The sequence below is a fragment of the Prionailurus bengalensis genome, chromosome B2 (genome assembly GCF_016509475.1).
Source record: "Prionailurus bengalensis isolate Pbe53 chromosome B2, Fcat_Pben_1.1_paternal_pri, whole genome shotgun sequence".
Classification (NCBI taxonomy): domain Eukaryota; kingdom Metazoa; phylum Chordata; class Mammalia; order Carnivora; family Felidae; genus Prionailurus; species Prionailurus bengalensis.
Window position 1 is genome coordinate 49,219,171 of NC_057349.1, and position 12,701 is coordinate 49,231,871.

General features: G+C 40.2%; 1 protein-coding gene across 1 annotated transcript in view; it reads right to left on the reverse strand.

Moving 5' to 3' along the window:
* PKHD1 (PKHD1 ciliary IPT domain containing fibrocystin/polyductin) overlaps nt 1-12,701 on the reverse strand; it is a 484,305-nt gene that overhangs the window by 406,699 nt on the left and 64,905 nt on the right. The window contains 5 exon segments of the mRNA XM_043591641.1: nt 298-441; nt 2,512-4,119; nt 5,852-5,919; nt 6,592-6,787; nt 11,212-11,347. Of these exon segments, the coding sequence (XP_043447576.1) occupies nt 298-441; nt 2,512-4,119; nt 5,852-5,919; nt 6,592-6,787; nt 11,212-11,347 (2,152 nt within the window).

The following is a 12,701-nucleotide window of genomic DNA, read 5'->3' on the forward strand; positions in this document are numbered from 1 at the left end:
AGGCTGTCAGTGAAACTAATATTCAGAACTCAGAATTACTTCCCCCACTGTCGCATGACTGCAATTGAGAACATAGGTGATCAATTTTCCATTGCCATTAATAGGATAAAAGTTACTGTGAACCATTTTAATAGGCAGTCCCATCTAACCTTTTACATGGGGTGTAGAGAAATCCTCTTCACAGGAACACACAGAAAAGTTAGGGATCAAGACAGCATTAGTTACAGAAATGGAGTTAACCAAAGAATATCATTTCTATATACACTCTTTAAAAAAATATGTGGTGTTGTTACTGACCATCCAGGGGCAGAACCAAGCAGCTAAAGGCTGACACCGTAGCATTAGCCAAGACTTGGCAGGGAGCACCACACACAGCAGCTGAGATGTTCCCTGGAGAAAATCCTGCTCCAAACACATGCACAAGTCTTCCACCCAGGCAGCCTTCAAAACAAAATAGAAGTTCATGATCACAGAGGCAAATTTCTCTTTCTTTAGTTAACTCAGAATTCAAATCCATACTTTCTTGCTGCCCATCATTCCTTTTACGCCCTCCAGAATCCACACAACTGGCTTTAAGCTCCTGATACAGAATTTAGTGTCTTGCCACTAAGCTCTGTTCTCCAGAGCCTGAAGTCCGTCTTCTGTCAGATTCCAATCATATTCAACAACCTATAAAAATGTAATAACTTTTTATATAGAAAAGTAATGTTTATTTATCATTCTTAAAATTTTTTATACACAAGACTATACAATTAAAGTAAAAGTTCCCCTAAACCCCCTAGGCTCACTCCCCAGAGGGAGCCATGTTTGTTTTCTCATTAATCATTCCAGAATTTAAGCATATGTATTTTTATGCAGAGAAATCTTTCTATCCATATTCCTCTACAAGAAGAATTTGTTTTTTTAAAGATATAGCATATACAATTTTCCATGTGTATATGTAAATACACTACTTACAGTTCCATTATATGATTGTGCCACAATTTATTTAGCAATTTTCCCACTGATTGACACTTTCCTTATTTCTCCTCTCCTGTGACAAGTAATAATGCTGATGAACCGTACATTAACTTGAATAAAACTGGGGCAAACTGTTAGAAGGGGGATTTCTAGGTCAAAGGAAAAGAAGGTTTTAGATTTGATGGATATTACCAAATTTCTCTCCAAAATAAGATTGTAGCAGTTTACCCTCCTGCCAGCACTGTATGATGGCACCTATTTCAGATGGGTAAAAGTACGACAGTTGTTAACAAACACCATGTTTTGTGTCAGTATGAGAACCAATTAAGGTAAATGTCAGCTGGACTCTCAGACATGTGGCAACCTCTAGCTCACAAGGAGATAGAGTTCCAGGGGCCACTGTCCTCATGTCAAGATGCTCACAGGCACCTGACAAACCCAAGAATAAGACTTTGCTTAGGGTACATTTCACAGCCCTGCTCTCACATCATAAAAATTGTGCAATGTTAGGGGCGCCTGGGTGGCTCAGTCAGTTGAGTGTCCGACTTCAGCTCAGGTCATGATCTCACAGCTTGTGAGTTTGAGACCCGCGTCAGGCTCTGCGCTGACAGCTCAGAGCCTGGAGCCTACTTCAAATTCTGTGCCTCTCTCTCTCTGCGTGAACCCATTCGCATTCTGTCTCTGTCTGTCTCAAAAATAAATAAACATTCAAAAAAATGTTTTTAATTGTGGAATCTTAGAAGAAAGGGGAACTAGGGAGCAACCAGCCTAAACCCCTTTATCTGATGAGGAAGCTGAGGCTTAGAAAAGGTACCCAGCTAAATTACTACAGACATGGGACCAAAATCCCAATCCCTATAGCATTCCACCCAGCTGAGCCCAGACAAATTTGTTCTAAGAATTGGCTTAGCAAGCACTTCATCAGTGTAAGATTCAGCTCCCATCATTTCCTCTGTATTTTGTGCATCATAGTCAAATTTAAGCTATCTCAACTGCAAAAAGGCTTTACGTGAACAGAAACCGAAACCATCACTGGAAGAAAAGGCAAGGCAAATTTCAGTATACATATCTAAAAGGAAAAAACAGTTGAACCAATGCAACCATAGTGTGAAACTGGACTATTACTGCTGGGGTATGAATTAACCTGTGAAATACTACAAGGTGACAAAAATTAATGATACTTAATAAGTTTAACTCAAATTGGCATATATGGCTAAAAATAGGTGAAGGCATCTATGTTCTACTTACTTGACCAAATTTTGAGCTCCTACAAATGGTATTAAGACACAAATTAAATCAGGGTAATGAATCAAATTAAAATACAATCACACTTAAAGAATATGCACAAATTCCTTGATAAAAAAACAAAGCCTCATACAGGGAGTGTGACAAAGACAAGTTTTAAGGAGGAAACCAGGACTATAAGAGGCCAACTGGGCTTCTCTCTCCTTCTGTCATTCAGATTGAGGTTGATTTCCTATATTTTAGAGTAGTAACCATAGCTATTAATTCACTTACATAAAGAAGATCTGTCTTGTTTGTTTGACTTACCAAAGTTCTCAGTTACTGCCAAAATAGTGACTGTAGATGTGAACACCAGGACAGATGAGGCCCACCCTCTTGAGAGGTCGTAACCTCTGACTGGGTACTTCCCAGCAGGAAGGGATGTGACCACACACTGGAGAACCGTGCGGTTGCCAGAGACACCCACACAGGGTGACATCCCAATAAAAATGTCAACATTTGCTGCTCCTGAGATCTGGGCCACCACAAAGGTTAAGATGTCATCAGCCTGAGACATAGAGAGCAATTCTGGGGTGAAGGCATTGCTGTAACCAATGACTCCCATCTGGTATGAAAGTCCATCTACCTCTATGACCAGGGCAACAGAGCCATTTCCCGCAGGAACAACACACTGGATGAGCTTGGTGCTGATGCTCACTGTCAGGCAGGCCTGCTGGCCAATGTAGACTAGTGTGCTGTTCTCTCCTCTCAGAGCTGTGCCCTTCATGGTCAAGAGGCTTCCACCATGTATGCTGAAATTCTTGGGGAAATAATGAAACACTTGAGGCAAAATGTAGAAGTGCCTGGAAACATTACCAAAACAAGCATATCCATTTCTTGTATGAACAACGGATACATAGTGGAGTCCTGGGGTCAAGTCACTTATCCAGCATGAAACATGGCTTGCATTAAAGAAAGTTACAACGCAGGGAAGGTGATTATCCACAAACACCATTGGTTCATCTGCTGTGATGCCCAACTTCTGACCCCTAATCAGCACCATGGTCAGAGACCCACTGATGTTAGTGGTCAAGGCATCCACAATGGGAGTTGTCTCTTCCTGAAAGAAAAAAGTGCAATTGCCCTGACACTCGCTGGGTAGCCCATTGACCAGGACTGTGATGTTCAGGGTGAAGGAAGCATCAGGCAAGGGGTCGCCCACTCTGTTAATCTGGCACAGGATTGTCTGGTCCCACAAGCTCAAAATCACACAAGTAAAAGGCCCTGAAAGGTCAACATGAACTGACCTATTCCTAGACTTGAGAGCTAGTCCCCTCACTGTGAGTATTGTCCCGCCACAAGCAGACCCATGTGTTGGCCAGATAGCTGTTATCCGAGGTGTCATCACAAATTGCTGGGGCACTGCAGACATGTTAGCAAACCCCATCTGCTTTTGACGAACTTGGAAAGGATAGATGCCGGCCTCCAAATGGTGAAGAGGAAAAGAGCACCCAGACAAGCTCATGTTGTTCCTTAAAAACTGTGTCTCAAGATCACAGTTCAAGACCCCCAAAAGGATCACTGAGTTGGACAGGTTATTTCCCTCCACATAGAGCCTCAGGCTGCTATTCGTGATTTCTCCTCTCATGGCAGTGACCACTGGTGTTGCTCCTGCTTCATACATGAAGGTAAAGCCCTTCCCCACCAGGCTTGGTGAACGTCCTTGGGCAAAGGACACATTGCCAGCCCAGACCTCCACGGGGGCTGGCAGGGCAGGAACACCTGCATCAGGCAGCAGGGCAGCGGGTGGGGTCTCACACCAGATGATCGACTCTGTAGAGTTCACGATGTCACAGGACCGATTACCCACAAGCACCCAAACCAAAGCTGGGTCCCTGCTGAACCCTATTCCCGAGATGCTGAGGATGGTTCCACCTAAAGCATGAACATCGAAAACAAAACTTAAAACCTGATATTCAGAACTAGGAACTCACAGCATCTGTCTAACCACAGCACAATTAACTGGAAGGTGGGGTGTTAGGGAAACCTCAGCTATTTTGCTTTACCCCATCAACATTAAATTTGTCATTTTGCCAGGAGTTAGATGGGCTGAAATTCACATAATAGTAAAACAATATAAATTGTTATACAGGTGAACAATGTTTATAATATTTAAGGCAAAAAAATCTCATATGTATTTATAAACCCTAGAAGCCACTTCTGTCAACTTTTACACTAATGAAAAATCTAATTTCTTGAAGTGTTCTTGTCATCTGCTATGTTATCAGACATGTTAGTCCCTAATGTTCTAATATATTATGTAGAGAGAATGTATGTACATATATAACATATACAATAATGAAAAATCAAATTCCCTAGACTTCTTGTCATTTGCTATGTGATCTCACATACTGTCCCAGATTATTCTATATGTTATTATGCAGAGTATATATTCCCATAGTCCATATATTATGTAGGTATATGTCTGTGTGTTGAAACATATCAAGGGACACTGAAATATTGAAACATGCTCATAATCCTGTTGCTATATTCCTAGACTTTCTCTCTCTAGTTGAGGGATGATCAAGCCCCATCTTCAGGATTAGAGCAAGGTACCTCATACCTAAACCTGTGGCACAGGCAAGCAGCTTTTTTTATGTTTATTTTACAGAGAGACAGAGCATGAGCAGGGGAGGGGCAGAGAAGGAGGGAGACACAGAATCCGAAGCATATTCCAGGCTCTAAACTGGCAGCACAGACCCCAACACGGGGCTCGCACTCATGAACTGCAAGATCATGACCTGAGCCAAAGACAGAGGCTCAACCGACTGAGCCACCAGGTGCCCCGAGGCAAGCAGCTTTAAAAAGGATTTACTAGGGGTGCCTGGGTGGTTCAGTCAGTTGAGCGTCCGACTTCGGCTCAGGTCATGATCTCACAGTCTGTGAGTTCGAGCCCAGCGTGGGGCTCTGTGCTGACAGCTCAGAGCCTGGAGCCTACTTCAGATTCTGTGTCTCCCTCTCCCTCTGCCCCTCCCCTGCTCATGCTCTGTCTCTCTCTGCCTCAAAAATAAATCAAACACTTAAAAAAATTTTTTTTAAGTATTATACTCAAAAAGGAGCAAGTGTTATTTCATACACTATCACAATGATTTAGTCACATGCAAATATATAGATTTTAAATTTTTTTTTCTAAAAATGAATAGTTTTCTCGATTTCTGTCTTCTCCTCACATCTCCCATATTGGCTTGTGCTTCTAACCACCTCTGGGTCCTTCACCTGAATCCCTAGAGGAAAGTGAAGCCACCAGACTCCTTCCTCCTCTCCTTACACATGCAGTATATAAAAGGCTAAAGTAAAATGCTCTTCCCTTGTTTTTCTAATATCCTCTACAGGTACGCTACCCATTGGATGCTTCAGCCTCTTTCCCCTAGAAAAACAAAACCAGGCACATCTTCTTTTCATGAAAATTCTTTATTTTCCTGAGCTCACTGGGCTAAAGAATCACCAAGTTTTCACACCCTTGTAAGTGCACCACTCAGTTCCCAGAGCACAAGGAAAGCCCCTCTCCCTGCTGCCCGATTACTGGTCTCATCGGTTCAAATCCAGGAACAAAACCTGAATATCCAGTGAGTACACCTGCTGAATCAATGATACAAGAATCACTCACCCAGAAGAGAACCACAGCAAGGCTCCATGCTGAAAACTTCTGTATTGTACCGGATGTGAAGATCAACCCTGCAGAGAATGGGGAAATTGATATGAAATAACTGTTTTAGAAAGAGAGAAACGGAGGGGAAGAACAGATATGAAGCAGTGAGGGAGACAACTGTCAATGGAACTGTCACAGAGAAGAAAGGACACAGTGGGGGAAAAATGTTGTGTGGGACATCTTCCTTGGCCTGTATCATGTGGTGGCATCAGCCCATACAGGTTAGCCAACTTTCTGGAATGCGGGGAGGCAACTTCTGGAGAAATACTGGGCTGAGGGACTTAAAGGCAAAGGCAATCTGAGCATGCTTTGGCAATAACTGTAAGCCATTTATTCAAAGCCCCAGACACAAACTTATTGAAGGTCTTATTTAATCACAGACTCAAACTAAAGCACAGAATATTCCAACACATAGAGATGCTCACCCCACCCCCACCTTCACCAAAAGCCATAACATCTTAGTTCCTGAAAGTTCTCTGTTCCCCAACTATTAAGTCAAACATTTCCCTTGGATTGGTCTTGGGAGTGAATCATCCTTTAGGGTCTCCAAGATTTCTTCAAATTGCATGATTCTCATGTGTTTATACCCTAACCTCAGAAGTAGGGGAAAAAGTGAAGATCTAACTCAAAACTAGAATTCCTCAACTGAAACTAGACCAGCAAAAAGACCTAAAATTAATGGCAAGTGTGCACCTCACCCTTGTGAGCGAATGCTGACCCCATTGATGGAGACTGAGATTCTGTGGAGACTGACAGGCAGCGGGGGCAGCACCACCTCCAGACCCCGAGCCATTTGTACATGAACCAGAGCCACGGTGTCCTGGATGCAAACTTCCACATCCAGATCTGTGTAGTTCACCAGAAGTGCCATTCCAATGAAGAGGGTCTCACCTCCTGTGTTAAAAACAATGCATTAGCCTCTGTGATGCGAATTTGTGGCCTCAACCACTTCGTGGATTTTAAACCTATCTTTCAGGATTAAATGCATGATCGGTCCTGTGTATAACACTCCAAACAAGCATTTCAATACCAATCTCACTTCTAACAACTCTTGTCATAAAACTTCTAACAACTCTTATATAATAGAACCACCACTATAATCCCAATTGCCAGGACATTTGTACTCAAGAGGCACTAATTTAACACCATAGAAATGTAAATCAAGGGCAAAAATAAATCAAGAAGTAGTTTGGGGAGCTGATGGTCTTCACAACCAGCACACAGCACCGCAAAGCCCTTTCTTTAACTTACACTTTCCTGCTGATACAAGTACAAAGCTCGATGTCTGCGTGTATTGAACCGCTTAAAATTGTTGTACAGGAGTACAGTACCACAGCATGCACAGACCACTTTCACACACACCGTCTCATTTCACCCTCACGCTATCCTCATGACATACACAGAGCAGGTAGTAGAAATGGCATTTCACTTTTGACAAAACTAAGGTTTGGCAGCCAATGTCTGATAGCTACTTAAGGGAAATATCAAAGCCTAAGTCCAGTCGTCTCTTATATTTCGATACCTTTTTAATTTAATTATCAATTTCACTAAAATGTCATATATGCTATGAACACTTCAATTCCTTTTACCTTAAATATTTATTGAGTACCAAGAAGGAGATGCCACAAAGGGCACAAAAAAAAAGTTAAACACAGACCCTGCCTTGAAAGAAACCTCAAAGATGGCACAATGGTGCCAAAATAGCTTCAGTACAAGACATGACACACGAGAGGTAAAAATTAAGCAGTGCGGTTGTTCAAACGACAGCAACATTCTGAATATTAAGAAAGACCTCGTGGGCAAGATGGTGCTTGAAATTCTACTTGAAAAATAAATCCCCAGAGAAAGCGATAAAGAATAGGCAGTTTACAATTCAACTCTAAAAACTTCATAGTTTTACCCAAAGTCTTTTGGAGCATTTTCTCATTTAAACATCCAGTGGCTTGGGGCCCCTGGGTGGCTCAGTGGGTTAAACGTCTGACTTTGGCTCAGGTCATGATCTCGCAGTTTGTGAGTTGGAGCCCTGCACTGGGCTCTGTGCTGACAGCTCAGAGCCTGGAGCCTACTTAGGATTCTGTCTCCCCCTCTCTCTGCCCCTCCCATTCTCATGCTCTGTTTCTCTCTCTCAATAATAAATAAATGTTAAAAAAAAAAAAGTTAAACCTCCAGTGGCTTGGAAAGAAAGAAAGAGAATTGGGTGACTTTCTGGGAGATCAGACGCATGTACATAGTCATGTACTCTATGGGAAGAGGCCAAGTTGATGGGGAGTCTATGGCTAAAGACCAAGAAAGCAATTGTAAGGGGTCTTTACCTAATTTAGTAGACAGCAGAGATTTCCAAAGGTTTCTAAGCAAGAAAAGGATAAGATAGAAGCTTTCTTCCAGTCTATTAGATTAACTGGAGAGATAGGGAAGGAGAAATCCAGTCTTCAGACAACGGAGTTCAACAAGAGCCAGAAATTGAGAAGGCAATGGCAAGAGTGGAAATAAATGTACATACCTCTCATGTGTCTCACAGAGACACAGCTTAGGCTAAAGCATCTCTAAAGCTCCTTTAGCAGCTGACATTTGAGAACTACAGAGCAGGCATCTACAGAACTGCACAGCCAATCAAGATGAGGAGGAGAAGAAGCTATTTGAAAGAGAAAAGTCAAAGACAAGGGGTTGTGGGGTGTTGGGAAGACTGACCCTACATGCAAATCCTTGCTCTGCCATTTTCCCACCTGTGTGAGTCTGGATGACTCACTGTGGGCTCTCAAAGTCTTAGATTTTTCATCAGTAAGATGGTAACAAAGTCCACCCCTTCTGGTTTGTTGTAAGGATTAAGTTATATACCCTAGGACAGTTTCATTCAAAAGTCCTCCATTAACTTTCATTTTCTTTCTTGCTCCACATCCTCCTTACTTCTGTACATCCAACCTCATTTCTATTATGAAGTCTGAAGCCTCAGTGTAGCGACCTGAAAGGACTTCAGGGTTGAGCAGAAAAAAGGCATGACCATGAGGTGGCAATAATATGAAAAGGAGCTTTATATGGTGGTGCTTTGACAGATTTACATGGGTGCAAAAATCTCACAGCATGAGACCTTCCAGAGGAAACAATAGGAGACCAAAACCCAGAAGGGGAGGAAGGCAAAGGAAGTCCCTGTGGACAGGGAGAGGGGGCTTATGTGTCTAGATGATGTCACTTAGGAGTAGTCTCTAGGGTGGAGACCTCCAAAGGCATCAGTGGTTTACACTCTCTTACAGCCACCGTTTATCTTACCTATCACTAGCAGACACTATAATTTTGCAGGGTATGCAAAAGGAACAGACTCTAAAAGGCTAAAAATCTATTTGAGGGAGGTTATATTTAAAATAATTGGTTATGTGGGACACCTGGGTGGCTCAGTCAGTTAAGCATCCAACTCCTGATTTTGGCTCACATCATAATCCCAGGGTGGTGAGTGGAATTGAGCTTCCCAATTTGTTTGGGACTCTCTTTCTTTCTCTCTTTCAAAAATAATTTTTTTTAATAATTGGTTATATAAAAATTTGAGTTTGATACTGGCATGTTTTTGAACAAATGGGTACCAGCCTGCTATCAAGAAGTAAAAAATATAGGGTCAATATACACAAGACATCTTTGGCTTATCTATATAACACTCAGGATCTGGCTGAATGATGCCATTTATTCAACAAAGTGTTTGTTGAGTATTTACTCCATGTTGGTTCCTGAGTTCAGTACTTTTACCTCCTTTACCTCCAATTTTCACAATAACCTTGAAAGAATTATTCCCAGTTAGTAGGTAGAGACACTAAAGATAAAGGAAGTTAAACATCTTATCCAAGGAGTGGTTGAGCTTGGATTCATTCACATCCAGGGCTGCCTAACTGCAAAACCCCACACAAATGGTTCTGCACATCATATTCTTCCTCCCCTTTTCCCTGCCCCTCCTCCTTTCTTTCTTCAATTTCATCTTGGTTTCACTGTTATCATCAATATCATCATCTCCTGGATGGAGATTTGTAGTATTCCAGCTTTCAAAGGAGACTTTCCCAATAGGGAACCACTCTTGGAGATTTTATAAAGTGTTCCTCTTTATTCTGCCTGTAGAAAGATTTAAATGTAAGTGTAAATTCTGCAAATAATGCATCATGTTGTATATATCAATTACATGAACTCCTTGGTTTCTTGGTCAATTGTCAAGCTAATCCTAGATGCCCCTGAGGCACTGATGCAATGTATTTATTCTTTTCATTACAGGTAGGAAATTGTATTAAAAGCCAAAATCACTGAAATCTGAATAGAATACAGAACTCCCTCCTCTCTTTCCTACTTTGTTGGGAAGAATCTATACTGCTAAGGAATTTTACACACTTTGGTGGCCTGAGGCAGCAAATTCTTCTTCTGCACTGAGCTGAATAATTTTGAGGAGCTAAAGGACACTTCCTTTTATTTATGTACTCTGGAGCAATGGAAAATGAAAACAGTATCAGAAAAATTGAGTCCAGGCTTTTTCTTTGGAAAATATATTGGCCTTTTGTAATAAAATTCTTAGATATGGCTGCCATAAACTCTCTGTTATCTGGCATTCAGTTAACCAGAAAGGCACATTAGCTGGAACTTTTTCAAATTGATATGGTATGACATGACAATATGTTGTTACAAATCCATCTTGTCATATCATCTGAATTATCGAAGAAAGACTACATTGTTTTACATAGTTCTATACTATGTATTTTTATACATAGTATGTTTCAAGGAATAAAAATTCTTGGTTAATCAGAACACTCTATTCTCTAATTATATCGAACATCTGCTACAATTGAACTTGATGCCAAAAACATCGGTATTTTACACTAAACTATGAGTGGTTAACTCCTTGGAATCTGCATCCAGACTGCTTGGTCTCAAATCACAGCTCTGTTACTTACTAACAGTAACATCTTAGACAAGTTATTTAAGTTTCCTGTTCCTTAGTTTTTTTACCTGTACAGATAATAATCCTGTAAATTAGTGGTAAAGATTAAAGTCTATTATGCCTGTGCTATCATTAGTACATAGTAGGTGCTGAATAAATATATATTGAATTATTATCTTTGAATTCTCATGTCGTTTTCATGGTATAAATGGTCTCAGTTTTACAGAGGCAAATACCAACATAAGATTTATTCAGTGATGGCTGAAATGAAATAATTGATGTTCTAGTTTTGAGAAAAATAACTTCCATCCAAAATATAATACTATCTTCAGTATAATTAAGAGACCATTGTTTGTCTTCTTTACAGGATCAATGGTCTAAAAATAAAAGGATGCTGCAATACCATGTATTTTACCTGCTGTACTGCTTGTGTTTCTGCTCAGAGAAATGATCACTGGATTTAAAGAGGAGACGTATGTAAATGCCATGGGAAGAACAGCAGAATGGTCCCCTCTGATCACAGTCACATTCACAATGGGTCCATCTTTCCCCTGAAAAATCAATTTTTAAAATCAAACTTCTGAAAATAAGACTAACATGAGAGAAGTCCATATAGAATTAGTTTAAAGGGTTAATTTCAAGAAAAAAGATTTTTAAGTGTATTGGTACTTTCAAGTCTCCACCTCACACACACGCGTGCACACACACACAGTGACAAGTACTTAGAATAGGCAAGTGTGGCGTCATGATTACTGATCAAAGAATAAATAAGAATGATTTACAATTAGCACACCAATTGGTTCTGCAAAAAACTGCAATTTCAAATAAACATCTATACCTAGCTAAACTATCCATCAATTATGACAAACTTTCAGACATGTAAGTAACTCAGAAAACTTCGTTCCCACGTATTCTTTCCTAGGATGTTTCTTTAGGCTAGGACCTCATAACATAAACAATAGCCCCCCCCCCCAAAAAAAGGAAGATATGAACTGTGAAAGTGTATCTATCCAGGCGAGCAATCAAGGGCAGTGCTAAGAAGAAATACATGAAATAAACCAAGAAAACACTAAGTTAGATTGAAACAAGAGAACAAAGAGCTTCATGGAAAAAAATAACTGATATGATTAATTTTTTTACAATAGATTTTTATTATAAAGAAGACATACAAAGAAAAAGAATTAGAAATTTCAAGAAAAAAACTATAAAAGAAAAAATATTACCTGATACTTCCCACATCATTTAAATAGTTTTAGCAATTTATTGATTTAACAAAGAAATGGTATTATAACTGCATTCAAAGGAATTAAAAGGAGATGCTTCAAAAAGGGGACTTGTGGAAGAGGGCTAAGGAGTAGGAAAGCATAATTGTTTTACTATTTTTCTTTTAACCTTTGTATATATAACTGATCAAAATTTAAAGTTCTTTTTAATGCTTATTCTCTCTAGCAAAAGAAATCGAAGCCATGCAAATTTTACCCCTTTAAATAGTAAATACATATGAAAGCAATAATACCCAGTGTTGACTATGTCAGAAATGAAACACTCACCCAGTGATGGTGGGAATACAAATTAAAAAGAAATTTCAGATAACTGGATACTACATAACAAAAGCTTTAAAATTTAGATCAATTTATCCTGAGAAAAATAAATATGCTTGAAAATACACTTTTGAGAACGATCAAATTTTTATTGTTTAAAACTGAAAATTTTGAGAGGTGTCTGGCTCATTCAGCCAATTAAGTATCCAACTCTTGATTTCAGCTCAGGTCATCATGATCTCATGGTTGTGGGATCAAGCCCCACATCAGGCTCTGCACTTTCATTGCAGAACCTACTTGGGATTCTCCCTCCCTCTCTCCCTGCTCCTCCCCTGCTTACATGCACACTCTCTCTTGCTCTCAA